Genomic DNA, 27,717 nt, shown 5'->3' on the forward strand with positions numbered 1-27,717 from the left:
ATGAATGGCGCTAAAGAGGGCGAGACATCCGGCGCTCACGAGGTGCTGGTGGTGGCGGCGGTCATGGTGCCCGTCGGGTGGCAGCGCAAGGTGGAGTCGCACGCCGTCACCTACACCAGGTGCGAGGATCCCCCGTGTCGTCTTTCACGGACTGTGGGGGGGGGGGGGGGGGGCAGCGCTGTTAGCGAGCGGCACCTCATGAAGGGCGGCACACGAGGGGGCGGGTGGCCGGCACCTCGCTCGGCCGCGTTTGTCTCCCCAGTGGCGACGTTTACGCACCTCGCCAGGTACTCATTTGAGGGGAGGCCCGAGATCGGATCGGATTATCGTCACCGGAGTTGACCATGAGCGGGTATCAAATCCGGGTCGCCGGGTTCATAGCGCAGCGCGCTAACCGCTGCACTATCGCTCCCCACACACACACGCACACACACACAATGTAATCGGTATTTTCCAAAAACATCGTAATGCCAAAAATGATTACCGGCAAAAATGTACCCAATTTGATGTTGCATGCTTGGCAGCAACATCCCCCCCCCCCCCACTCCTTCCTTGCTCCCTCCCTGCAAAAAAAAAACTTGGCAGAACCCTCCTGCAAAGATGATTGAGACTCGTTTGCGCCCTTCCTGCGCAACCAAGCGTAGGTGTAGCGATCGCCGGCAATGGGGCTGCCAACACGTGGCGGTGGGGGAATCTTTGTTCTGTCCGCATCCAGTCCCGGAGGCAGCGTGCTGTGCTCCATGGAGGAGGTGAAGAGTTACCTGCTCGCCGACGGCACCTGCAAGTGTGGCCTGGAGTGTCCCCTTGTACTACACAAGGTGAGCACAGGCGGTCCGGGACCCCCGTCTGGACCACCATCACCCACCGTCTAGACCCTGTCTGGACCCCGTCTGGACCCCGTCTGGACCCCCATCACCTACTGTCTAGACCCCGTCTGGACCCCCATCACCCACTGTCTAGACCCCCATCACCCACTGTCTAGACCCCGACTGGGACCCCCATAACCCACCGTCTAGACCCCGTCTGGGACCCCCATCACCCACTGTCTAGACCCCGTCTGGGACCCCCATCACTGACTGTCTAGACCCCGTCTGGGACCCCCATCACCCACTGTCTAGACCCCGTCTGGGACCCCATCACCCACTGTCTAGACCCCGTGTGGGACCCCCATCACCCACTGTCTAGACCCCGTCTAGGACCCCCATCACCCACGGTCTAGACCCCGTCTGGGACCCCCATCACCCACTGTCTAGACCCTGTCTGGGACCCCCATCACCCACTGTCTAGACCCCGTCTAGGACCCCCATCACCCACGGTTTAGACCCCGTCTAGGACCCCCATCACCCACGGTCTAGACCCCGTCTAGGACCCCCATCACCCACTGTCTAGACCCCGTCTAGGACCCCCATCACCCACGGTCTAGACCCCGTCTGGGACCCCCATCACCCACTGTCTAGACCCCGTCTGGGACCCCCATCACCCACTGTCTAGACCCCGACTGGGACCCCCATCACCCACTGTCTAGACCCCGTCTGGGACCCCCATCACCCACTGTTTAGACCCTGTCTGGACCCCCATCACCCACGGTCTAGACCCCGTCTGGGACCCCCATCACTCACCGTCTAGACCCTGTCTGGACCCCCATCACTCACTGTCTAGACCCCGTCTGGGACCCCCATTACCCACTGTCTAGACCCCGTCTGGACCCCCATCACCCACTGTCTAGACCCCGTCTGGGACCCCCCATCACCCACGGTCTAGACCCCGACTGGGACCCCCATCACCCACGGTCTAGACCCTGTCTGGACCCCGTCTGGGACCCCCATCACTCACTGTCTGGACCCCGTCTGGACCCCCATCACCCACTGTCTAGACCCCCATCACCCACTGTCTAGACCCCGACTGGGACCCCCATAACCCACCGTCTAGACCCCGTCTGGGACCCCCATCACCCACTGTCTAGACCCCGTCTGGGACCCCCATCACTGACTGTCTAGACCCCGTCTGGGACCCACATCACCCACTGTCTAGACCCCGTCTGGGACCCCATCACCCACTGTCTAGACCCCGTGTGGGACCCCCATCACCCACTGTCTAGACCCCGTCTAGGACCCCCATCACCCACGGTCTAGACCCCGTCTGGGACCCCCATCACCCACTGTCTAGACCCTGTCTGGGACCCCCATCACCCACTGTCTAGACCCCGTCTAGGACCCCCATCACCCACGGTCTAGACCCCGTCTAGGACCCCCATCACCCACGGTCTAGACCCCGTCTAGGACCCCCATCACCCACTGTCTAGACCCCGTCTAGGACCCCCATCACCCACGGTCTAGACCCCGTCTGGGACCCCCATCACCCACTGTCTAGACCCTGTCTGGGACCCCCATCACCCACTGTCTAGACCCCGACTGGGACCCCCATCACCCACTGTCTAGACCCCGTCTGGGACCCCCATCACCCACTGTTTAGACCCTGTCTGGACCCCCATCACCCACGGTCTAGACCCCGTCTGGGACCCCCATCACTCACCGTCTAGACCCTGTCTGGACCCCCATCACTCACTGTCTAGACCCCGTCTGGGACCCCCATTACCCACTGTCTAGACCCCGTCTGGACCCCCATCACCCACTGTCTAGACCCCGTCTGGGACCCCCATCACCCACGGTCTAGACCCCGACTGGGACCCCCATCACCCACGGTCTAGACCCTGTCTGGACCCCGTCTGGGACCCCCATCACTCACTGTCTGGACCCCGTCTGGGACCCCCATTACCCACTGTCTAGACCCCGTCTGGGACCCACATCACCCACTGTCTAGACCCCGACTGGGACCCCCATCACCCACTGTCTAGACCCCGTCTGGGACCCCCATCACGCACTGTCTAGACCCCGTCTAGGACCCCCATCACCCACTGTCTAGACCCCGTCTGGGACCCCCATCACCCACTGTCTAGACCCCGTCTGGGACCCCCATCACCCACTGTCTAGACCCTGTATGGGACCCCCATCACCCACTGTCTAGACCAGGGGTCGGCAACCAAAATAACAAGAAGAGCCATTTCTTTCCAATTCGGTACAAAATTCAGTATTTCAAGAGCCGCAATGCATCTGAGTACATACGTACTCATACGTACTCATCGTTAAGAAGCAGCCCGTAAAGAGCCGCATGCGGCTCCGGAGCCGTAGGTTGCCGACCCCTGGTCTAGACCCTGTCTGGGACCCCCATCACCCACTGTCTAGACCCTGTCTGGGACCCCCATCACCCACTGTCTAGACCCTGTCTGGGACCCCCATCACGCACTGTCTAGACCCCGTCTGGGACCCCCATCACCCACTGTCTAGACCCCGACTGGGACCCCCATCACCCACTGTCTAGACCCCGTCTGGGACCCCCATCACCCACTGTCTAGACCCCGTCTGGGACCCCCATCACCCACTGTCTAGACCCCGTCTGGGACTTCCATCACCCACTGTCTAGACCCCATCGGGACCCCCATCACCCACTGTCTAGACCCTGTCTGGGACCCCCATCACCCACTGTCTAGACCCCGTCTGGGACCCCCATCACCCACTGTCTAGACCCCATCGGGACCCCCATCACCCACTGTTTAGACCCCGTCTGGGACCCCCATCACCCACTGTCTAGACCCCGTCTGGGACTTCCATCACCCACTGTCTAGACCCCATCGGGACCCCCATCACCCACTGTCTAGACCCTGTCTGGGACCCCCATCACCCACTGTCTAGACCCCGTCTGGGACCCCCATCACCCACTGTCTAGACCCCATCGGGACCCCCATCACCCACTGTCTAGACCCCGTCTGGGACCCCCATCACCCACTGTCTAGACCCCGTCTGGACCCCCATCACCCACTGTCTAGACCCCATCGGGACCCCCATCACCCACTGTCTAGACCCTGTCTGGGACCCCCATCACCCACTGTCTAGACCCTGTCTGGGACCCCCATCACCCACTGTCTAGACCCCATCGGGACCCCCATCACCCACTGTCTAGACCCCGTCTGGGACCCCCATCACCCACTGTCTAGACCCCGTCTGGGACTTCCATCACCCACTGTCTAGACCCCATCGGGACCCCCATCACCCACTGTCTAGACCCTGTCTGGGACCCCCATCACCCACTGTCTAGACCCCGTCTGGGACCCCCATCACCCACTGTCTAGACCCCATCGGGACCCCCATCACCCACTGTCTAGACCCCATCTGGGACCCCCATCACCCACTGTCTAGACCCCGTCTGGACCCCCATCACCCACTGTCTAGACCCCATCGGGACCCCCATCACCCACTGTCTAGACCCTGTCTGGGACCCCCATCACCCACTGTCTAGACCCCGTCTGGGACCCCCATCACCCACTGTCTAGACCCCATCGGGACCCCCATCACCCACTGTCTAGACCCCGTCTGGGACCCCCATCACCCACTGTCTAGACCCCGTCTGGGACCCCCATCACCCACTGTCTAGACCCCATCGGGACCCCCATCACCCACTGTCTAGACCCCGTCTGGGACCCCCATCACCCACTGTCTAGACCCCGTCTGGACCCCCATCACCCACTGTCTAGACCCCGTCTGGGACCTCCATCACCCACTGTCTAGACCCCGTCTGGGACCCCCATCACCCACTGTCTAGACCCCGTCTGGGACCCCCATCACCCACTGTCTAGACCCCGTCTGGGACCCCCATCACCCACCGTCTAGACCCCGTCTGGGACCCCCATCACCCACTGTCTAGACCCTGTCTGGACCCCCATCACCCACGGTCTAGATCCTGTCTGGACCCCCATCACCCACGGTCTAGACCCCGTCTGGGACCCCCCATCACCCACTGTCTAGACCCCGTCTGGGACCCCCATCACCCACTGTCTAGACCCTGTCTGGACCCCCATCACCCACGGTCTAGACCCCGTCTGGGACCCCCATCACCCACTGTCTAGACCCCGTCTGGGACCCCCATCACCCACCGTCTAGACCCCGTCTGGGACCCCCATCACTCTCGGCTGGAGCTCGGGGTCGCCGCGATGATCTTTGTTTGTCGCGACGCGTTACGACATCGTGGCCGCGTGGGGTGTCCGCGGTCGTGCTGCCGTGTGCGGCCTCTTGCGGTGTGTGGTTGTCCGACGTTTCGCTACGCGTGCTGGGAGCTTCTCCAGAACGGAGTTTCCGAAGCCCGGATGTTTCTGTTTCTGTTTTATTATCCTTCGGGTGTTTGCTATCCCAGCTTAATAGAGAAAGTAGCCGTTTTAATAATGCAACTTATTTATTAAGGCACCTCGGTGCCAGATATTGGCCGGAAGGCAGTTTTGGCAACCCGAGGCACACATCGGAGACCGGCCGGATATTAATCTTCACGGTCTGACGATTATTGCGAGCTTACTTTGGAGCGTAGCACGCGAACCGCTGCACGACTACTGCCCAGACACCACATACTGACCCACAGAGACGCATACTGACCCACATAGACACATACTGACCCACAGAGACACATACTGACCCACAGAGACTCATACTGACCAGACACATACTGACCCACAGAGACACATACTGACCAGACGCATACTGACACACATAGACGCATACTGACCCACAGAGACGCATACTGACCCACAGAGACGCGTGCTGACCCACAGAGACGCGTGCTGACCCACAGAGACGCGTGCTGACCCACAAAGACGCGTGCTGACCCACAGAGACGCGTGCTGACCCACAGAGACGCATACTGACCCACAGAGACGCATACTGACCCACAGAGACACATGCTGACCCACAGAGACGCGTGCTGACCCACACAGACGCATACTGACACACAGAGACGCACACTGACACACATAGACGCATACTTGACACACATAGACACATACTGACCCACATAGACATACTGCCCAGACACATACTGACCCACAGAGACGCATACTGACCCACAGAGATGGACACAGCGACACAGGCTGACCCGCGTACGAATGGACCCATACGCCCAACAGACGCGTGCACCAACAACGGGCGTCAGCACCACGCTTGTGCCAGGCTAGGTGCAGCTGTCAGGCGGCCACGTGGAATGTCAAAGGCTCGCTGATGATGGCAGGAGGTCACGGAACAGACCCAGCAGGCGCCATGGGTTGACCGCCTGAGATGACCGGCAGATGCACCACCTGCGCTCCCTATTGCACCGACTCGGTGTGACGTGGCTGCCCCAGGCGCGCTCCGCTCGTTTGTTTTATGAGCGTCGCTCCTCCGCCTTTCATTGTTGTTGGAGGGCGCTACCTGTACACAGCGGCAAAGATCCCCCGTATAGCCTCGGCATACTTTGTGGGGCAAGTGCTGTTAGCGAGCACCTACGAAGGCCAGAATGGGGGGGGTGGGTTGCCAGCACTATGCCCGGCCGCCTTTGTCTCCCCAGTGGCGATGTTCTCGCGCGCACACACACACAGACCCATACACAATCTCCCCCCCCCCCCCCGCGCACCTGGGTCAGGTGTTCAACTTTGAGCGCGGAGCTGCGGTGCGGCCGCGTTCGGCGGAGGACGTGAAGGCGGACGCCGACATGACCAAGCTGTGCAACCACAAGCGGAAGATAATCGCCATGGCAACGCTCCACAAGAGCATGGAGACGGGAGGGCACCACCACCGCCACCACCATCACCGCACCACGACCGCCACCGCCATGGTGCTCTCCTCTGCTGGTGAGTGCGAGGGCCGGTGTGAATGGCCGCGCGATCGTTGTGGTCGGTTGGGTAGATGCGGTGGATGGGTCGGTCGGTCGGGCGGAGAGTGACTTGCCACGCGCCGAGCCACTGGCACGTGGGCCCGCTCGCCACCACCACCGCCACGGCGCCACCGCTGACCTCCCCTCCCGTTGCAGGCGAGGGCGGCGTGCGTCCCGCGCCACGCGGCGGCGGCAGCACCGGGCCTGGCGGCCGCTCCGGCCGGCCCAAGCCGGGCGCCGAGCTGCTCTTCCCCTCATGCCTCTCGGCGCGCGCCAACTCCTTCCTGTCGCGGCTGCGCGCCGGCCACGGCGCCAACGCCGCGCGGCCGTGCGAGGCGGCGCCCGAGCCGCCCGTGCCCGCCGGCGCCCGGCCTCGGCTCGGCAGCTCCGAGTGGTCTCTCGGCGGCACGCCGGAGCCCCGGGACGCCTGCGCCGGCGGCGCCGGCCCCGGTTCCTCCGGGGGGCGCCAGCGAGCGGGGAGCGGCGAGCGTGGCCAGCGGTCTCCGTACTACGGCAGCCAAGGCAGCCTCAGCAGCGCCGCCTCCTCCAGCAGCTCGTGCTTCTTCGGCGAAGGCGCCACCTCGCCCTGCGCCGAGTCGGTCGGCAGCCCCGACGCCTACGGCAGCCGGTGCAGCCCGGGCTTCTGCCCTTCGGCGGCGGCGGCGGCGGCGGCGGCGGCGGCGGCGGCGGCGGCGGGAGGGCTGCTCCCCGCGGGCTGCCCGCCGGCGGCGGCGGCCGCCACGAGCCGCGCCGGCGCCGTGCCGCACTCGCCGACGCTCACGCCCAAGAGCCCGTTCGCCAAGAAGGCGGCGCCGTTCGGTCTCCCGCTGGTGGAGCACGCGGCGGCCGCGGCGGCGGCGGCCGCGGCGGCGGCGGCCGCGGCGGCGGCTCACGGCTACTACGGTGGCAAGCCGGCGTGCGCGCTGCGCCGCAGTCCTGTTGGCGGCACCGAGAAAGACCCGCTCGGCATCTTGGATCCCATCCCGGCGCGGCCCGCCAATCTCGGCGGCGGCGCCGCTACGAGCGGCGGCGCCAGCGGACAGTTCGTGAACCCCACGGCGTTTGCGCTGCCCTCGCCGCTCAACGCCACGCCGGTGGTCGTGCCGTTGCCTAGCAACCTGCCGCTGCCGACCGCCATGAAGCACGGCGGCGGCGCGGGAGGAGGAGGCGGTGGCGCCGGATCGGGGGGGCGGTCACGGCAACCATCTCTTGGCACGGGCGGCGGCGGCGGCGGCGGTGGCGGCGGCGTCGTCGATGACGATGCCGACATCCACGTCTCAGCACCTTCACCACCACCAGCAGCAGCACCACGTGGGCTCTCCGGACGGTTACCACGGCGCGGGGCCCGCGGGTTGCCGTGCCGACGCCTCGCCTCAGAGGCCGCGCTCCGGCTCGGGGTGCGTCGAGGGCGCCGGCGGTGCCGGCGGGGCGCGGGGTCCGGCGGCCCGGTCGCCCCGGCTGAGCGGGGACGCTGGCTACAAGGAGCTGGCGCCGTCCATTCTCATCGGTCTGCCTGGCGCGGCGGCGGCGGCGGCGGCGGCGTCGCACTCGTACGCCAGCAACCACCACCAGCAGCACCAGCAGCACCAGCAGCAGCAGGGAAAACAACAGCCGGGCCTCCTGGGCACACCGCTGTGCCAGGTGCGGTGGGCTGTCTGGCGGCGTAGCACCGGCACGTGTGTGTAGTCGTGTGAAAGTGTGCGTGCGTGTGTGCGTGCGTGCGGTGGTCAAGTGGTTACATACCCGGCGAATATTTGAACCGGTGCTGGGCCTCCCCTCGGTTGACTCGGCCTCAAATGAGCACCTGGTGCGGTGTGTAAACATCGCCACTGGGGAGACAAAGGCGGCCGGGCGTGGTGCTGGCCACCCACCCCATCGTGCGCTGTGCCAGCCTTAATAGCTAGTACTTGTCCCAACGGTCTCTTAAAGCGATAAGGATAATCTTTGTCTTTGAATGTGTGTGTGTAAGAGATTGTGTGGGTAATTCATTGCTTTCGGGGTCCCTGACACTGCTCAAAATCATTTGGGGTCTTCACGATGGCGGGGCATGCCCAGGTGAAGCTACGTGCCCGGGAGTCGGAGCCATCCCCTGTCCTACAGAGGCTGCCCTCTGGTCCCCGACACTATTTTACATCGTCTTTGATCACGTGGTGCGAGACATACAAACTCCGCACTGAAAGGGGGTGTACGAGTCGTCGGGGATTGAACTCGGGGTTTTCTTGCTGCGAAGCTAACAAGTGTTATCACCATTGGAACCTCATTTGCTAGTAAAAAATATGATAATTGTTTTTTTACCCTTTTATCTGGCAACAAAACTGACGCCTTTTTTTCATGCGAGACTAGGCTCCTAAGGAAAGCTGTCTCGGGTGTGGACCAATCAACTTCAAGGACAGTGCATACATTATCAGAGTTATGTTTTTTGTTTGCATTATGGCTGCAAGTATTGTGGTCTATGAAAACATGACTCCTTGTAAAAAAAAAAAGGTGTCAGTTTTGTTGCCAGATAGAAGGGTAAAAAAAAGATTTTCTTTTTTACCGGCAAATGAGGTTCCAATGGGGTAAAAAAACAATTATCAAGTGTTATCACTGCCGCTACCCTGCCACCCAAACATAACTTGCTAAAATCCCCCTCCTCCTCTCACTCGCTCGCGCGCTCTCACTCTCACTCACTCCTACTTCTCCAGGTGCTGAGTCAACAGAACCCCTCCTCCCACTCGCTCGCTCACTCCCACTCACTCACTCCTACTTCTCCAGGTGCTGAGTCAATAGAACCCCTCCTCCCACTCGCTCACTCACTCACTCCTACTTCTCCAGGTGCTGAGTCAACAGAACCCCTCCTCCCGCTCGCTCGCTCACTCACTCACTCACTCCTACTTCTCCAGGTGCTGAGTCAACAGAACCCCTCCTCCCGCTCGCTCACTCACTCCCACTCTCACTCACTTCTACTTCTCCAGGTGCTGAGTCAACAGAACCCCTCCCCCCACTCGCTCGCTCACTCCCACTCACTCACTCACTCCTACTTCTCCAGGTGCTGAGTCAACAGAACCCCTCCTCCCACTCGCTCGCTCACTCCCACTCACTCACTCACTCCTACTTCTCCAGGTGCTGAGTCAATAGAACCCCTCCTCCCACTCGCTCACTCACTCCTACTTCTCCAGGTGCTGAGTCAACAGAACCCCTCCCCCCACTCGCTCGCTCACTCCCACTCACTCACTCACTCCTACTTCTCCAGGTGCTGAGTCAACAGAACCCCTCCTCCCACTCGCTCGCTCACTCCCACTCACTCACTCACTCCTACTTCTCCAGGTGCTGAGTCAACAGAACCCCTCCTCCCACTCGCTCGCTCACTCCCACTCTCACTCACTCCTACTTCTCCAGGTGCTGAGTCAACAGAACCCCTCCTCCCACTCGCTCACTCACTCCCACTCTCACTCACTCCTACTTCTCCAGGTGCTGAGTCAACAGAACCCCTCCTCCCACTCGCTCGCTCACTCCCACTCACTCACTCACTCCTACTTCTCCAGGTGCTGAGTCAATAGAACCCCTCCTCCCACTCGCTCACTCACTCCTACTTCTCCAGGTGCTGAGTCAACAGAACCCCTCCCCCCACTCGCTCGCTCACTCCCACTCACTCACTCCCACTCACTCACTCACTCCTACTTCTCCAGGTGCTGAGTCAACAGAACCCCTCCTCCCGCTCGCTCGCTCACTCACTCACTCACTCCTACTTCTCCAGGTGCTGAGTCAACAGAACCCCTCCTCCCACTCGCTCACTCACTCCCACTCTCACTCACTCCTACTTCTCCAGGTGCTGAGTCAACAGAACCCCTCCTCCCACTCGCTCGCTCACTCCCACTCACTCACTCACTCCTACTTCTCCAGGTGCTGAGTCAACAGAACCCCTCCTCCCACTCGCTCGCTCACTCCCACTCACTCACTCACTCCTACTTCTCCAGGTGCTGAGTCAATAGAACCCCTCCTCCCACTCGCTCACTCACTCACTCCTACTTCTCCAGGTGCTGAGTCAACAGAACCCCTCCTCCCGCTCGCTTCGCTCACTCCCACTCACTCACTCACTCCTACTTCTCCAGGTGCTGAGTCAATAGAACCCCTCCTCCCACTCGCTCACTCACTCCTACTTCTCCAGGTGCTGAGTCAACAGAACCCCTCCCCCCACTCGCTCGCTCACTCCCACTCACTCACTCACTCCTACTTCTCCAGGTGCTGAGTCAACAGAACCCCTCCTCCCACTCGCTCGCTCACTCCCACTCACTCACTCACTCCTACTTCTCCAGGTGCTGAGTCAACAGAACCCCTCCTCCCACTCGCTCGCTCACTCCCACTCTCACTCACTCCTACTTCTCCAGGTGCTGAGTCAACAGAACCCCTCCTCCCACTCGCTCACTCACTCCCACTCTCACTCACTCCTACTTCTCCAGGTGCTGAGTCAACAGAACCCCTCCTCCCACTCGCTCGCTCACTCCCACTCACTCACTCACTCCTACTTCTCCAGGTGCTGAGTCAATAGAACCCCTCCTCCCACTCGCTCACTCACTCCTACTTCTCCAGGTGCTGAGTCAACAGAACCCCTCCCCCCACTCGCTCGCTCACTCCCACTCACTCACTCCCACTCACTCACTCACTCCTACTTCTCCAGGTGCTGAGTCAACAGAACCCCTCCTCCCGCTCGCTCGCTCACTCACTCACTCACTCCTACTTCTCCAGGTGCTGAGTCAACAGAACCCCTCCTCCCACTCGCTCACTCACTCCCACTCTCACTCACTCCTACTTCTCCAGGTGCTGAGTCAACAGAACCCCTCCTCCCACTCGCTCGCTCACTCCCACTCACTCACTCACTCCTACTTCTCCAGGTGCTGAGTCAACAGAACCCCTCCTCCCACTCGCTCGCTCACTCCCACTCACTCACTCACTCCTACTTCTCCAGGTGCTGAGTCAATAGAACCCCTCCTCCCACTCGCTCACTCACTCACTCCTACTTCTCCAGGTGCTGAGTCAACAGAACCCCTCCTCCCGCTCGCTCGCTCACTCCCACTCACTCACTCACTCCTACTTCTCCAGGTGCTGAGTCAATAGAACCCCTCCTCCCACTCGCTCACTCACTCCTACTTCTCCAGGTGCTGAGTCAACAGAACCCCTCCCCCCACTCGCTCGCTCACTCCCGCTCACTCACTCACTCCTACTTCTCCAGGTGCTGAGTCAACAGAACCCCTCCTCCCACTCGCTCGCTCACTCCCACTCACTCACTCACTCCTACTTCTCCAGGTGCTGAGTCAACAGAACCCCTCCTCCCACTCGCTCGCTCACTCCCACTCTCACTCACTCCTACTTCTCCAGGTGCTGAGTCAACAGAACCCCTCCTCCCACTCGCTCACTCACTCCCACTCTCACTCACTCCTACTTCTCCAGGTGCTGAGTCAACAGAACCCCTCCTCCCACTCGCTCGCTCACTCCCACTCACTCACTCACTCCTACTTCTCCAGGTGCTGAGTCAATAGAACCCCTCCTCCCACTCGCTCACTCACTCCTACTTCTCCAGGTGCTGAGTCAACAGAACCCCTCCCCCCACTCGCTCGCTCACTCCCACTCACTCACTCCCACTCACTCACTCACTCCTACTTCTCCAGGTGCTGAGTCAACAGAACCCCTCCTCCCGCTCGCTCGCTCACTCACTCACTCACTCCTACTTCTCCAGGTGCTGAGTCAACAGAACCCCTCCTCCCACTCGCTCACTCACTCCCACTCTCACTCACTCCTACTTCTCCAGGTGCTGAGTCAACAGAACCCCTCCTCCCACTCGCTCGCTCACTCCCACTCACTCACTCACTCCTACTTCTCCAGGTGCTGAGTCAACAGAACCCCTCCTCCCACTCGCTCGCTCACTCCCACTCACTCACTCACTCCTACTTCTCCAGGTGCTGAGTCAATAGAACCCCTCCTCCCACTCGCTCACTCACTCACTCCTACTTCTCCAGGTGCTGAGTCAACAGAACCCCTCCTCCCACTCGCTCGCTCACTCCCACTCACTCACTCACTTCTACTTCTCCAGGTGCTGAGTCAACAGAACCCCTCCTCCCACTCGCTCGCTCACACTCTCACTCGCTTCTACTTCTCCAGGTGCTGAGTCAACAGAACCCGACCTCCTACCCGGCCAGCAGCCTCCTGTCGGCCGCCGCCAAGGCCCAGCTCGCCAACCAGGGCAAGCAGCCCGGCGGCACCGACCTCCCGAGCAAGCGCGGCGTCTTCCAGGGTGCCGGCAGCGTGCTGCTACCCGGCGGGGACGGCGCCGGCAGCCCCGTCGGCGCGGCGCCGTCCCTGCGCGACCGGCTGAGCGGGGGTCACCACCGGCGCCACCGTGCGCCGCCGTCGTCGGGCCCCACCGCCGCCGACGTGCTGAGCATGCTCCGCCAGCAGGTGCCGCAGCAGCAGCAGTCGGCGCAGCAGCTGGTGCACCAACAGCATCAGCAGCCGGCGCCGTCCGACGGGAGGGCCGGCTCGCCGAAAGGCCCGCCGCAGGTGCTGTGGCGCGGCGGGCTGCTTGGGAGCCACCCCATGTCGCAGCTGCTGCAGAGCATGAGCTCGCAGCAGGCGGGCGCCGGTGGCGCGAGGGCGGCGGGCAACCAGCTGGCTCCGGCGGCGGCGCCCGAGGTCGCCTCCCCGGACGACGCCGGCACCGCCGCTGCCGCGAAGGGTCACGCCTGGGACTTAGACGGTGCCGTCGCCGCCGGGATGAGTGTGGACGAATGCGGCGCCGGCAACGGGGTCGTTGATGGCGCCGGCGGCGCCGTGGCGACCGCGCGGTTGAAGGGGGGGGCGAGCTCGCCCGGCCGAGCGCAGGAGCGTTCTGTGGGCGCGAGCGGCGAGAACGCCAGGACTCGCGGGCACGAGCGGAAGGACCCCGAGGAAGAGGTGGGGCTGGATCTGTCCCTGCCGGAGTCGGGCGCCGGCGAGAGGGAGGCGACCCCCGTGGACCGGCTCCCAACGCCGTCGCCAGCGCCGGACGGAACGGGAGAATCCGCGGCGAGTTTGGCTGCGCCGTCGCCCGTCCTGCCCGCCGGGGGGACCGGGAGCGCCGGCAGCGAGGGCGTGGCGCAAGCGGAGGCGCCGGATTGCGCCGAGGCCCGGCGGGACACGACCGTCGCCGGTTGGTGTATTGTTAGTTGGATCTCTCTCTTCTCTCGTTCGTATGCAGCCCTTGGCAGGGTGGCACTCGTGCCTTGGGGGCAGGCGGCCCCTCTCTGTGTTGGAGCTTGCTTGTGGGATCTCTCTGCCCCTGTTCTGCACTGTGTGAGTGTAGTTTGTGTGATCTCCCCCTAGTCTGTTCATTGTGAGTGAGTGGACATTGTATGATCTCCCCCAAGTCTGCACTGAGTGAGTGAGTGGCGTTTGTATGATCTCTCCCCCTGTTTTCCACAGTGTGTGTGAAGTAAGTGGCCACGTGGAATGTTCGAACACTCGCTGCAGAGGAGAGGCTGCCACTCCTGTAGGGAGCTGGACCGGCACCGCTTGGATCTCTGTGATATTTAGGAGGTCCGGTGGACCGGCTCTGGTTTCATTCACCATGAGGGGTGGACAGTCCTCTGCTTGGGACAGGAGACTTCCAAACAACAGGGAGTGGCTCTTCTTCGAAACAAAAGAATGAAGGGGGTATGGGAACTTGGCGGTGAGGTGTGTGAAGCGGTAAGCCCCAGGCTAATGCGGGCTCGCCTCCCCATCGACCAGAGGCGAGGAGTGGGTGATGATGGTGGTTGCTTCCGTCCCCACCGAAGATGAACATTGGTGGAGGGATGAATCGGATGCCTTCTATGACCGCCTATCACAGGTGCCAGTTAAAGGGTGGCCCCTTGGCATAATTATTCTGTTGGGTGACTTTAATGCCCTAGTGTGTCATGATCCTGGAACCTGGTCTGGAGTGATTGGAAGGCATGGGTCAGATCAGCTCAATAACAACGGTAGGAGGCTGCTAGACTTTTCTGAAGCCCATGGGCTTGTAATCGCCAACACGCTGTTCCGGCATCCACACAACATCATGGATGCATGCCGGGTCCAAGCAAGAACATCTGCTGGACTACATAGTGACGGAACAGCGGATGCGGGCCCATGTTCTTGACACCAGCTGATCTGGCCACTGACCATCGACTTGTCATCTGTAAGATGCGCCTGCCATTCTTCCACTCCAGTAGTGGGTGTACACCCAGGACCCCATTCAAACCCACAGTGGCCTCGTCTCGGCTAGCTGATGAAAGTTGCAAGTGAAAATTTCATCATCGCTTGCGGCTGGAGTTGGCATCGTCCGCCCTGCTCCTGTTGCCGAGGGGAAATGGGCGAGGTTTAGGACTGTGGCTCATGAAGCTGCAATGGCTGCTTTGGGGACGCGGTCCAGACCTCCCCATAGACCCTGGCTGACGGAGCAGGTGTTCCGGCTGGCTGAGAAAAAGCGACAGGCCCACTCCCACCTTCTTACAGCATAACATGTCGGAGAATGAGGACGTTTACCGCAGCCTTCACTCGGAGGTTCGGAGAGAGCCATGCGGCATTGCAGGGATGGGTGGTGGGTGGCAAAGGTTGCTGAGGAGATGGAGTCCTGCCCCAGTAGCCCGCAATCACAAATCGCTATTTAATTACATCAAATAAGTAACTTGCAGCGCCACACCTTATCAACCATCCTTAGGGGAAGGAAAGGTGATCCGATCTCCGACCCCCAGGAACAGGTTTGCAGATTTGCTGAGCGTTTCTGTGAAGTCCTGGGGGAGGGGAAATCCCTCGGCCTGGAAAACCTCATGGGGCAAAGTGGGGATGACCCTGCTGAGGCTGAAGTGCCTCAAATGTTGGCAGAAGTAGTCACCCCCTGTGAGTGGCTGGCTGAAGTGCCATCTGTTGAGGAAGTACTGAAGGCGATCCAGAGTCTGAAACCATGAAAAGCACCTGGCAAAGATTATCTCCCATTGTGTGCAGACTGCCCTACATGACATAATAATAATTGTTTAACCCGGCTGGATTGTGTGAGGAGCTCACAAATCCTTGAAAGATCTGGTCCCATCAGGCTGCATTGGCTGGGTCATGTAGCCCGCATGCCCAGCCACCGCATGCCTAAACAGCTTTTGTTCGGCCGGATCGAGGGGGCTAAACGGGCGCGGCACGGGCTAGAGAAGAGATGGAGTGATGTGGTACAGGAGGACGTGGAGCTGAGTGGACTTGCCGATGACCAGTACCAGCGGTGTCAGGATCGGCCTCAGTGGAGGAGGCTCGTGAAGGCCGCTACTGGTCAGTTGGAGGCAGTCGCCCTCCAACAACAACGGAGGGCGGAGGAGCGACGCTCACAACAACGAGCGGAGCGCCGGGCAGCTAAAACAGCAAGTTAGCACATTAGGCGGCACAGGTGATTCATCAGCCAGTCATCTCGGTCATCTCAGCCAGTCATCTCGGTCATCTCAGCAAGTTAACCCATGGCACTTGGGTCTGTCCCGTGACCTCCTGCCAGTGGGCATTCGACACTTCACGTGGCCTCAAAGTGCACACAGCCTGGCACAAGCGCCGTGATGACGTCACCGCCACTTAGTGGCGAATGGTGGCTGTTGTTGTTTGTATGTTCTCTCCTGCTCCGCACAGTGAGTGAGTGGGGGATTCGATGCCCCTTGGGCACCTTTTGTGTGTGGAGTTTGTGTTCTTGTTGTCCCTGTCCTGCATGGGTTACCTCCTGGTTCTCCGTTTTCCTCCCACAGCTAAATAACCCTTCCATACATTTCGATTTAAAGCTTTCGTGACTGCAGGGATTCATCTTCTTGGTTCTTTCGGTAAAATAATAAAAAGAAAGCATAAAAAATTATTTTATTATGTTTTATTTTTATTATTTTATTATTTCCCTTCTACGTGACTTTACCTTCCATACATTGTAACCGCTATCGGCCGAGACATCCTAATGCTGAAAAAACAAAAAATTACTCTGAAAATTACTCAATGCGAGAGACTCGTTTAGGCTTTCCTGGGTACATAAATGGGCAATTGTTGTGGATAATTTAACATGTAGGCTTTCGCGACCAATATCAATAATATAGGTTTGTTGGGTTAGATCGCGTACATATTACAACTAGCATCATCGGGCAGAAGCTCGTTGTAATTACTGTCGAAACGTTGTACTCTGATTGTAAGTTTACTCTCCAACACACACCCGTAGTGCTGTACTAGTGACGAATTGGCATGTTCTGTTTACGTGACAACCCCTACTAGTTGGCTGTGTCGGGTGCAGTCCAGCAATCGGGTTTAACGACATTTTATATTTACGCGATCGAACCGAAAAAAAACCTATCTTATGGTTGTTGATAATATCTAATATCAGCTTCTCCGCTTTGTCAAACTTGCTTTGCCCCTCCCCCCCTGTGTTTTAACGCAAAGTTGTGTGTGATCCAGAGAATACGGTCATACATACGTATGTACGTTGAACTCTATTTGCACTGTAGCCAACCATACTAATCGGAGGTGCGGGGAGGGGGGGAGAACAACAAACTAACCACAAAAGCAGTTTGTCAATCTCGACGAAGACGATTTAAAAGTGCGCAGCTCCCAGTGACTTCCTAACATCGGAAGGGAAGAGCGTTCCAGACGGCCGCAGAAGCGCACCTGCAAGCGCCGCGCGATGATGCGGCGACCACGGTCTTTGTGCGGCGTCCGCAGCGATTGCGCTTAACACCCGTTCATCCCTCCTCGACGGCGTCGCTTGCGCCGCGCGCTCGCCAGGTGCGGAGGAGCAGCCCGGCGCGGACGGGACGACGCAAGCGTCGACGGAGCAACCGCTAGAAGAGTCCGGCGAAGACGGCGCCGCCGCCGCCATCGCCGAGGACCCGAGCGCCGCCTCCCCCAAGCCGCCGTCCGGCAGCTCCCAGGATGCGCTGGCGCCCGCTCTGTCCCTGCCCGGCTCCTTCCCTTTACTCGCCCAGGAGCAGCTGGCGCTGCTGAGCCAGTCGACTCTGCCGGCGCTCGGCGGGCCGGCCGGGCTGCTCGCCGCCCTGCAGCTGCCCCCGCTGCCCTTCCCGGGGCTGCTGCCGCCCGGCGGCGCCGGCGCCGGCCTCGCCGAGAGCCTCGGGCTGCTGTCGGCGCCGGCGGCGTTCTCCCTGCCGCCGCTGCCCGCCGGCGCCGACGCGGAGTCGCAAGCGGTGCAGCAGCTGCTCTTGCAGCTGGCGCTCACGGCGCAGCAGCACCAGCAGCAGCAGCAGCAGCTGGCGGCGCTGGTGGCGGCGCAGGGGCTCGGCGCTATGCTGCTGAACCTGCCGTTCCCGGACGCGGGGGCGCCGTCGCCGCTCGGCGAGCACCCGGCGAGCCTGGCGAGCGCCATCGCCGACACCACCTTCCTCGCCAATCTCACCGCCGCCGCGTCCATGGAGGCGGCGGCGGCGGCCGGCAACTCGCTGCTGCTGTCGTTGCCGGCGCTCATGACGCTGGGGCCGCAGCTCGCGGCGGGGCTGCTCAACCCGCTGTGCGGCGCCGGCGAAGCGCTACCTCGGGAAGAAGCAGAGGCGCCGCCGGCGCGGCCTGCCGATGACGTTCCGGCGCTGGCGCCTTCGCCGCGGTTGGAACTTGCCGAGACGTCGGCTTCGGAGGAGGACGCCGCCGCCGGCGCGGCGCCTGCGGGGCCCGCGCCGGCGCCGCACGACGGCCAACGGCGGCAGTCGGTCGTTTCCACGCCGGCGCAGCAGCAGAACGAGCGAGGCGCCGGCAAGTTTGCGGCGCCGCACCTCGCCGCAGCCGTCTGTTCTTTGCCGGCGACGGGGGGCGCCGGCGAGGGGCCGGCGGAGGCGCCGCCGGGAGCCGTGCCGTCGGCTGTTGGGGTCGGCGAGGGGCTGCTGCCGCCGCCGACGCCGAGCGGGAGAGCGGCCGCGGTGGCGCTGGGCGGTGGCGCCGGCGCAGAGAAGCTTCCGGCGTCGCTCGTGCCCCATCTGCTGAGCCCCCTGCTCACATCAAGCCTCCTCGGTGAGTTGGGCGCATCGGTGGAAGACGGCAGGAGGTGGGAGATTGTGGGGGAGCAGGAGGTGTGAAGTGAATGCATGGGGAGATGAGAGGTGGAAAGACGAGGAGGAAATGGGCGATGGAGGGAGCAGGGAGTAAACTCGCTTGAGAACATGATGTCATCGCAACTCTGCCTGTGTGGGTCTCGGGGTCTCCTGTAGAAGCCTTTGGGTCGACATTTGAGTCGTTGATGGCGGGGCCGACATCGCCTACTCGGCGCACGCGAGAGACCCGGTTGAATCTCGATTTGGCGGCCGTGATATCCGGTTACAAACCCAGGATCGCGGCAGGGCCAGCTGGGCGCGCGTGACCCCAGAACGACCTCCCCCATGCTATTGTCACACGTGTTTCGTCTGTTCCTGACGCGTGTCACTGCGTGTGTCCTTGTGCTTGTGTATCCGCGTGTCAACGTGTGTGTGTGTGTGTGTACGTGAACGTGTGTCAGCTTGTGTGTCCCTCTGTGTTCACGTGTGTCCACGTATCTGCGTGCGTGCGTGTGTGTCTGCGTGCGTGCGTGTGTGTCTGCGTGTGTGTGCGTGCGTGTGTGTCCACGTGTCTGTGTGTGTCTGTGTGTGTAGTGTGGGGAGCGGTAGTGTAGCGGTGAGCGCGCTGTGCTATGAACCTGGTGACTCGGGTTCGATTCCCGCTCGTGGGCCAACACCCAGTGACGATTATCTGAACCGGTCCTGGGCCTCCCCTAGGTCGACTCAGCCTGAAATGAGTACCTGGTGCGGTGTGTAGTAAACATCGCCGCCGGGGAGAAAAAGGCAGCCGGGCGTGGTGCTGGCCACCCACCTCCTCGTGTGCCGTACCGGCCTTCATAGGTGCTCGCTAACAGCACTTGCCCCTACAGTCTGTTAAGGCTACACGGGGGATCTTTGTGTGTGTGTCTGCGTGTGCGCGTGTCTGTCCAGCTGAGCTCCCAGCTCTGGCGAGCGCCGCTCTCTCGCAAGACCTGACGGCGCCGCTGCTGCCGGGCTCCATGCTGCTCCCCACATGCCTCCTCAACCTGGTGAGTGACCCCCCCCCCCCGTCACCATCTCACCCGTTCACCCCGCGTGGTGACCCACTAACCCTTGAGCAGCCCCCCCCCCCCCCTTCCTCCTTAACCTCCTTCCGTTCCTCTCGTAAATCCTCACCTCCTCCCCTCCATCGCCCATTCCCCTCCTCCTGCTTCCCCTCGCCCTGATCCCTTTGTGATCCCCGAGTAGCCACCCACTCGTTCCCCAGGCCTTGCACGCACGCCGCCTGCCATCTAAACCGGTCCACCAATACGTGTCGCCGTGTCTTTAAGCACCTTGACACCTTTAATATCGATATAAAATAAGCGTCGCTGGTGACCGGGATGATGAGACCATCGGCTCGTTCCACTCGGTTTAATCTCCATTGGACGGCCGAGACCCGGATAGAGACCCGGACTCTGGGCCTCGCTCCGCCGTGCCGCCGAGGGCCGCCTGCGTCCCAACCGCGGCCTCATCTCTGCCTCCTCCGCCAGGTCGGCGTGGGCCGAGCCGCGGAGGGGGCGACCGCGGACGGCGCCGCCGCTCGCGACCGTCCGGACCCCGCGCCGGCGGCCCCTCCGCCGCCCGGCCCGACGCGGCCCCAACCGGACCGGGACGCCGGGGCCGAGGGCGGCGGGCCCACCGCCCCCGCGCCGTCGCCGTTGGGCAACGCCGCCGGCGCCGACCGGTCGCCGTCGCCGGCGCCGGGCTCCACGCCGGCGCGAGCGTCGTCCCCTGCTGCCGCTGCCTCGGACCGCGAGTCTCCTCCCGTCCCGAGCGCCGGCGCCTCCGAGTCTGTCGTGACGTCGCCGGCGGCTGCACCGGAGACTGACGACGGCGCCCCCCCAGGGTTTGGCACGGACACGGCGGCCGAGTCGTGCGAGTTCCGGGAATTGGCGCGGGCGGGAGACGCGCCGGAGGAACGCGGGATACCGAGCCGCTCGCCGGAGCGGCCGGCGCCGACGCCTGCCGGAGCGGGCGTCGGCACCGGCGCCGGGGAAGAAGCGCCGCGGGAGACGTCGCAACCGGCGGACGCCGACTCCGACGTGACTTTACCCCGGCGTGGCGCTGACGAGACGGACCAGAGAGGCGGCGGTACCTGCGAAGGAGCCGGCGCCTCGCCGAGAGAACCTGACGAGCGTTGGCGGAGTCGCGACGGCGCCGCGGAGCCGTTGCGCGAGGCCGCGGCCGCTCCTTCCCCGGCCGGGACTCCGTCGCTGCCGCAATCGCCGCCGGCGCTCGCCCTGCCGACGCCGCCGCCCTGCGAGGCCGCCGCCGGCGGAGAGGAAACCGTCGCTCCGTCGCCACGAGCGGTGGCGGCGGCGCCATCTGCCGACGAAAACCCGGCAAGCTGGCGCGACCCGCGAGGCGTGGAGGAGCGGAGCGCGTCGACGGCGGAGACCGGCCGCCCCTCCCCTCCGCCTCCCGCCAGCCCGCCGCCGTCCGGGGGGACGGCGGATGCGACGGCGCCGACCCCGCCGCTTCCGACGCCGCCCGAACCGCCCGAGGCGTCCGCGGCGTGCGAGGCCGACGACGCGGAGGAGGCGCCGGACGCGGCGGCGCCGCCGGATGAGGCGCCGGCGTTCCCGTGCAACGGCGAGCGCCCGGAGCCGGTGAACGGGTGCTCGCCGAGCCCCTCGGACACGCGCAGCCTCAGCGAGGACGAGGACGAGGACGGCGGCCGGGCGCCGGGATCCCCGGCGCCCGCCGACGGCGCCGGGGGCGGCGACGCGGACGGCGAGGCCGGCGAGGTGCACGACGCTCGCTACGGGCCCCGCACGTTCAACCTGGGCGACTTGGTGTGGGGCCAGATCAAGGGCTTCCCGTCGTGGCCCGGCAAGCTGGTGCGGCACGACGAGGTGCGCAGCGCCCACCCCACGCGCTCCGAGGACGGCAAGGTGCGGCGCCAGCGCGGACACGCGGGTGCACTGCGATGACGACGATGACGACGATGACGACGATGACGACGATGAGCACACGCGTTACCGGCACCGTACACGTCACCACGGCGCCTGTGCCAGGCCAGTTGAAGGCCGGCACGGCACGCAACTGGGTGGGTGGAGAGCACCACCCAGTACACAGGCGTGCTGACACACACGTGGACACTGACATGGACATATGGAGCGCGCGCGGACACGCGTACGCACGTGTGTGGTACGTGTGTGGTACATGTGTGTACGCGCGTGTCTGTGTGTGTGTGTGTGTGGGGAGCGGTAGTGCAGCAGTTAGCGCGCTGTGCTATGAATCCGTCCACCTGAGTTCGATTCCCGCTCACGGCCAACATCAGTGACGATTATCTGAACCGGCCCTGGGCCTCCCCTAGGTCGACTCAGCCTCAAATGAGTACTTAGTGCTTTGTGTAAACATCGTCATTGGGGAGACAAAGGCGGCCGGGCGTGGTGCTGGCCCACCAATCGCCCCATCGTGCGCCACCGTGCCGGCCTTAATAGCCGCTGCTGTTCGCTAACGAGCACTTACCCCGACAGTCTGCCGAGGCTCCACGGGGGACCTTTGCCTTTCCTGTGTTGCCGTGCGCGCGTGCCGCAGGTGTGGGTCATGTGGTTCGGAGACCACAGCTTCACACAGGTGGAGCCCGAGAAGTTGAAGACTCTGTCCGAGGGGCTGGAGGCGCACCACCGCGCACGCAAGCGCTACCGCAAGTATGCTCGCCGCTGCCTCGCACACCTAACTCGCAGCAGGAGAGGGTGGCGGGGGGGGGGGTTCGATTTGTGACTCTGGTGCTTTTTTGTGAGTGGTGTTTGTATGATCAAATATTGGTTTATCAGTTCTACTGAGTGAGTGAGTGAAGTTTGTATGATCTCCCCCTGTTCTGCAGTGCGAGTGGGTGGAGTTTGTATGATCTCCCCTGTTCTGCAGCGTGAGTGAGTGGAGTTTGTATGATCTCACCCTGTTCTGCAGTGTGAATGGGTGGAGTTTGTATGATCTCCCCCTGCTCTGCAGTGAGAGTGAGTGAGTGGAGTTTGTATGATCTCCCCTGTTCTGCAGTGAGAGTGAGTGAGTAAGTGGGATTTGTATGATGTCTCTCCACGTGGCCGTGTGGATTTTTCTCCAGGTCCTCCGTTTCCCCCCCCCCCACATTTTAAGAATCAACGTCACGCGTTCAGAGTATTTAGCTGCTATAAATCTCCACTTGAGAAGCCACTCTGTTGAGCTGTCATTTGTGGCCAGAAAAAAACTTTGTAGCGCAGTGGGCCTTACCTGGTAAAATAAAAGTTTAATTACAAAAATGTTTTGTTAAAATAGTGTGGGTGGGTGGGTGGGTAAGTGGATGGATATGCGAGTGGGCAGATGTTTGTGTGGGTCAGTGGATCGATGCACTGGTGGAAGTGGGGGGGTGAGGTGAGTACGTGAGTCGGTAAGTGAGCAGGTGAATGAATGGATGGGCGAGCGGACGAGTGCGTGTGGATGGGTGAGTGGTTGAATTTGTGGGTGGTTTGGTGACTGAATAAGTGAGGTGGGTGGGTGAGTGAGGTGGGGTAGGCAAGTTTGTTGATGGCTAATACCTTTGGGTTATATAAAAATGTTGTTTTTGGTTGAATCGCGTAAATATAACCCACCACAGACCGACACATCCAATTAGTAAGGCTTGCCATGTAAACAAAACGTGGCAAGAATAAAACATTTTTTGGGTTTGATCGCAAAAATATAAATTACCTTACTAATTGGCTGGGTAATGGTGGGTTAACGACACCTATAAATGTACGCGATCTCACCCCAAAAAAACCCTTTACTATGAATAACATTGGTCGCCAAAGCCTATGTGTTAAAACTGATCTTGGGGTTGGATGATTTAAGCGTGGCAACCCCTGTGCTGTTATCGATATTCTTCGACTTATCGTCACCACCACCATCGTCACCACCATCTTCACCACCATCGTCACCACCACCACCATCGTCACCACCACCACCATCGTCATCATCGTCACCACCACCACCATCGTCATCACCGTCACCACCACCATCGTCATCACCGTCACCACCACCATCGTCACCACCATTGTCACCACCATTGTCACCACCATCACCACCACCATCACCACCACCACCATCGTCATCACCACCATCGTCACCGTGCGCTCGTTACCTCGCAGGAGCCGGAAGCTGAACAGCAGCCTTGAGGCTGCCATCCAGGAAGCCATGACGGAACTGGACAAGATGACAGAGGCTGTACGTACCATCGCCCCACCCCCACCCTCGCTGTGCGTACGTACATGTGGTGAACTTCTTTCGCACTGTATGTAGCCAACCGTGCTAACCGGAGGTGCCCATCTGTGACCCAACTCGGACCCTGGTGCCTCTGGGCCCTGTCCAGGGCTGGTTCCCCAGGCCCTGCTCCTCTGTGACCCGCTCTGGATCTGGTTTCTAGGGCAGGTTTTCGAAGGCTGTCTCCCTGGTGAGCGTGTGGTTTGGCCTGGTCTCAGGCTGGGCAGTCCAATTTGCGTCTTTCTCTCGACGGAGCGTTGCCAATGAGCGCCGTAGTGTGGTTTGAGTGGCGGCCCTGGTTCAAGGAAAGGTAACGGGTACGCGTCTAACCCGGAAGTGACCGATCGTGGCGTCCACCGCCGGTTCGTGCAGAGCTGGTCTTGGCTGCAACGGCTTCAAATGTTGTGCAAGCGAGTTTTAAGTTTGAACTGGGATGAGACTGGGGTGCGGGGAGCGACGCATGGCGTCTGTGTGTCCGGGCAGATGGTTGCTTGTTGAAGCGGCTGTGCGTGCGTCCCTACTCACACTGCGTGTGTGCGTGCGCTTGTGCTTCCTTTACCGCAGGCGGACGAGCAGCCGAAGGGGCGCTCGGACAAGACCCCCAAGGGAGCCAAGCGGCGGAAGATATCCAGATGACCCTCGTCCACCAAGACCCGCCGATCTCCGACCCCCTTGACCCGAGGGCACACCACACTACTTGAGCTTTTGACATTCCGTTCCGCGGGGGGCGCGAACTCCGGCTCCTCCGGCCCCCTCTCGCGCAGCGGGCGTTGAGCAGATGCGGGAGGCGACCTTCAGAAACGACCGCCCTTCCAACCCGGCCCGTTCACTTCGACGATGTGTGACGCATTCCCCTTCGTGCGACGGCACCAGGATACGACGCCGAGGTCGCTTTGTCTGGTCGTGCCGTCGGTCGGGAAAGGCCGACCGCCGCCTTCTCGGCAGCCACAGCAAAAACGGTGGACACGATAAGCCACGCCGGTCCTGCTGGGTGCGATCCCCGGCCTCGGTTCGACCGGCACCGCGCTGCCGCCCACCCTCTCCTCTGATTGGCGCCGCACACGAACCGCTCACCCCCCCCCGACCACGCAGTAAGAAGCCGCATGGCGGTTGTGACGGTTACGAGGGCGCGGGGGGAGAGGATCTTCCCCGATGTTTTTTTTTTCTTCACGGTTGTACCCGAGGAACGCTGCCCAGCACGTGGATGGCGTCACAACGTCGGACAGACGGCCGGACAATAGCACCACGGGAAGCGCACGGAGAGCCGTTGCAGCAGCAGCAGCAGCACAACCGCCAGACGGCAACAACAACAACAAAACCTACGTGGTCGAGAGGACCCTTGGTGGAGAGAGGGAATGTTATTTTGGGGGCATTTCCTGATGGAGGAAGGGGGGGGGGGTGACGGTGACGGGCTCCCCTGTTTTTGTTTTGGAGCGTCAACGGTCAACTCCGTTGAACTCGCGAACCTTCCCCTGACCTGCCCTACCTCCCTCCCCAATCGCAGCGCTGTAGTTGAGTAAGGGCTCGTGGAGAAATGGGTTTTCTGTGATTGCGCGGATGCAAGGAGGTGCTGTATGGGATGTGTCGTCCGCGCGTTCTTACACTGGCGGACGTGAGGTTTTTGCACACAGTGCACCGCGGACTCCGCTTCAAGCCTGCTGCAGAGAGGGCGAAAGAGGAGAGCGAGTGATTCGGTGAGATTAACCCCCGCTGTATAAACGGTGTACACATTTGTTATGATACTGCTGTATTATTACGATGGCCGATTTTTATTTTTTTGTAGACGAGAAAGCGTCGGGACTCGCCAAGCGGACGGAGTGCGTTCGTTTGCCCGCCCGCGAATTTTTGTTTGTTTTTGGGAGCGATTTTTTTTGTTTCTTTTGTTTGATGGCGTAGATCGCACGGCGGCGAGCGAACAACAACTAACTAACGACGTGTGTTTCATTTGCTTCACAAATTAAGTCGGTCTGCGCGCACTCTCTAAAGTGGCCGGTCTGCATAGGTGCTAACGGACGTGGGGGGGGGGGGGTTTCCAGGGGTTGACAATAATTTCCTGCTCCAGATTTGTTTTTCACGCCGGTGGGGCGACCGGGGGCGGTGGGATGAGAAAGCGGATCTGCTTTTACGGTTACCAGCGCGGTCGGTCGCATTCGACCCAACCGGGCGTTCTGCGGATGCCCCCGATTTTACTATTTACCCCCCCACCCCGAGTCTCCGGTTGTGGAGCGGTGAGGTGGGGGGCAGGTGATACGCGTGGCGCGATACGACGATGTGCTCGTGAGATGGCCCCATCAGCCCCCCAGGGGTATTGCCTCCTGCGTCGATGGCTGACGGCAGCGCAGCAAGTATGTACGTACTCATTTAGACCGATCTTCACGACGGGGATTAAGCGTTCTCTCTCTCCCCTCTCGTCGTACGCGCGGGGGGCTTCGTCCACAGGGGACTAGTTCGTTTCGAGGAACTACTTCTTTGGGCAAAAATCTAGACGCCACATTTTCAAACTTCTTCAAAACCTTTGGCGATTTTTTTATTCCAGAATCCTCCATAGATTCCTCCTCCTCCTCCTCTCTCTCCTTAAGACTTGGCCACGTGTGAAAAAAAAATTCTAAAACACACAAAGCAGTTTCTTTTCTCCTCCTATATTTAAAAGTTTTTCATTTCTCCTTGTAATTATTTTCGTTGGCTGGACACGGACGGGCTTGCGGAGGTAACGGGTCAATCCCAGCCGTCGCCTGGCCAGCCCCAAGCGCTCGCTGTTTTTTGCGCCAAATTTAAAAACCACCGACCCACCCACCCATCTTTTTCTAAGAAGAGACCCAACGTTTGTCAATGTTGGTTACTGGGACACGGCCGGGGATGGGGGGTGGGGGCAGGTCTCTTAGGATGATTATTCCATAACCTTCCCCGCACACCTTTTCTCTGCGTGTGCGAGGTGGTGGAGTTCCACGGTACTTTGGGGGTCTCGCCGACTGTGCGGATTGCGCAGAGACACGGTTATCGGTGAACGGTGAGGGTGGAAGACGCGGCCCCCTCACCCCAACCCCCCCGCGTCTCATGAAGTGTATATATGGCGATTCGCAGATTTTTAACGGTATAATTGTAACGTGTTTTATTTTTTGATGTAACAGATTTGGAATTAAAAAAAAGTATAATTTTAGGTTGCCTCGGTCGTCTTCGCTGACCGGCCGGCGATCGCGAGTCGATGCATTCCCACTCCCCTAGTCAATTCTTGAATCTGTGAACATCCATTTTTGGTGTTTTGACCACCCAAGGTTCAGACGCTGTCGTCTCGACAGGACCTGGTTTCGCCTGAGGACGGCTGCTTGCGTTGTGGCCGAAACGTCGTGAGAATTATTTTATGTTTTATTTGTATTATTTTATTATTTCCCTTCTACGTGACTTTACCGAAAGAACCAAGAAGACTTGTGACGTAGTCTTGGGTTATTAAGAAGTTGCCAAGCGATCACTTGTCCAGTTTCCTTAACAAAATGACGTCGCTTCACGCTGCCTCGTGTAATTATGATCGTGACGTCACAGCAGTCACTAGCCTGTTTGTGATGTCACGGTCGACTTGTCATTTGTCAACCGACAAGCCGTTTGTGACGTCATCAACCGTCGAATCTTCCCGCCGACCGAGTTATTGTGACGTGTCGACCCTGGAACAAGTATCAGAGCCGGAAGTGACGTCATTTTTGAACCAGACGTGACGTCAATTTGAACCAGACGTGACGTTGCCCACCAGCTTGCA

The 27,717-nt window shown here is 60.9% G+C and overlaps 1 protein-coding gene across 1 annotated transcript; it reads left to right on the plus strand.

The window, feature by feature from the left end:
- LOC133358260 (methyl-CpG-binding domain protein 5-like) lies at positions 1-27,126 on the plus strand. The gene is made up of 13 exons (XM_061576499.1): positions 1-119; positions 716-818; positions 6,496-6,703; positions 6,883-7,354; positions 7,661-7,831; positions 7,869-8,367; positions 12,862-13,888; positions 17,479-18,708; positions 19,659-19,756; positions 20,240-21,643; positions 22,293-22,405; positions 23,858-23,933; positions 24,534-27,126. Exons 1-13 carry the CDS (start codon positions 1-3, stop codon positions 24,603-24,605), a joined length of 5,592 nt encoding a protein of 1,863 aa, XP_061432483.1. The 3' UTR covers positions 24,606-27,126.
- The last annotated feature ends 591 nt before the right edge of the window (positions 27,127-27,717 follow it).

Source organism: Lethenteron reissneri, chromosome 61 (assembly GCF_015708825.2).
Source record: "Lethenteron reissneri isolate LAM-NWPU_2019-01 chromosome 61, ASM1570882v1, whole genome shotgun sequence".
NCBI lineage: Eukaryota > Metazoa > Chordata > Hyperoartia > Petromyzontiformes > Petromyzontidae > Lethenteron > Lethenteron reissneri.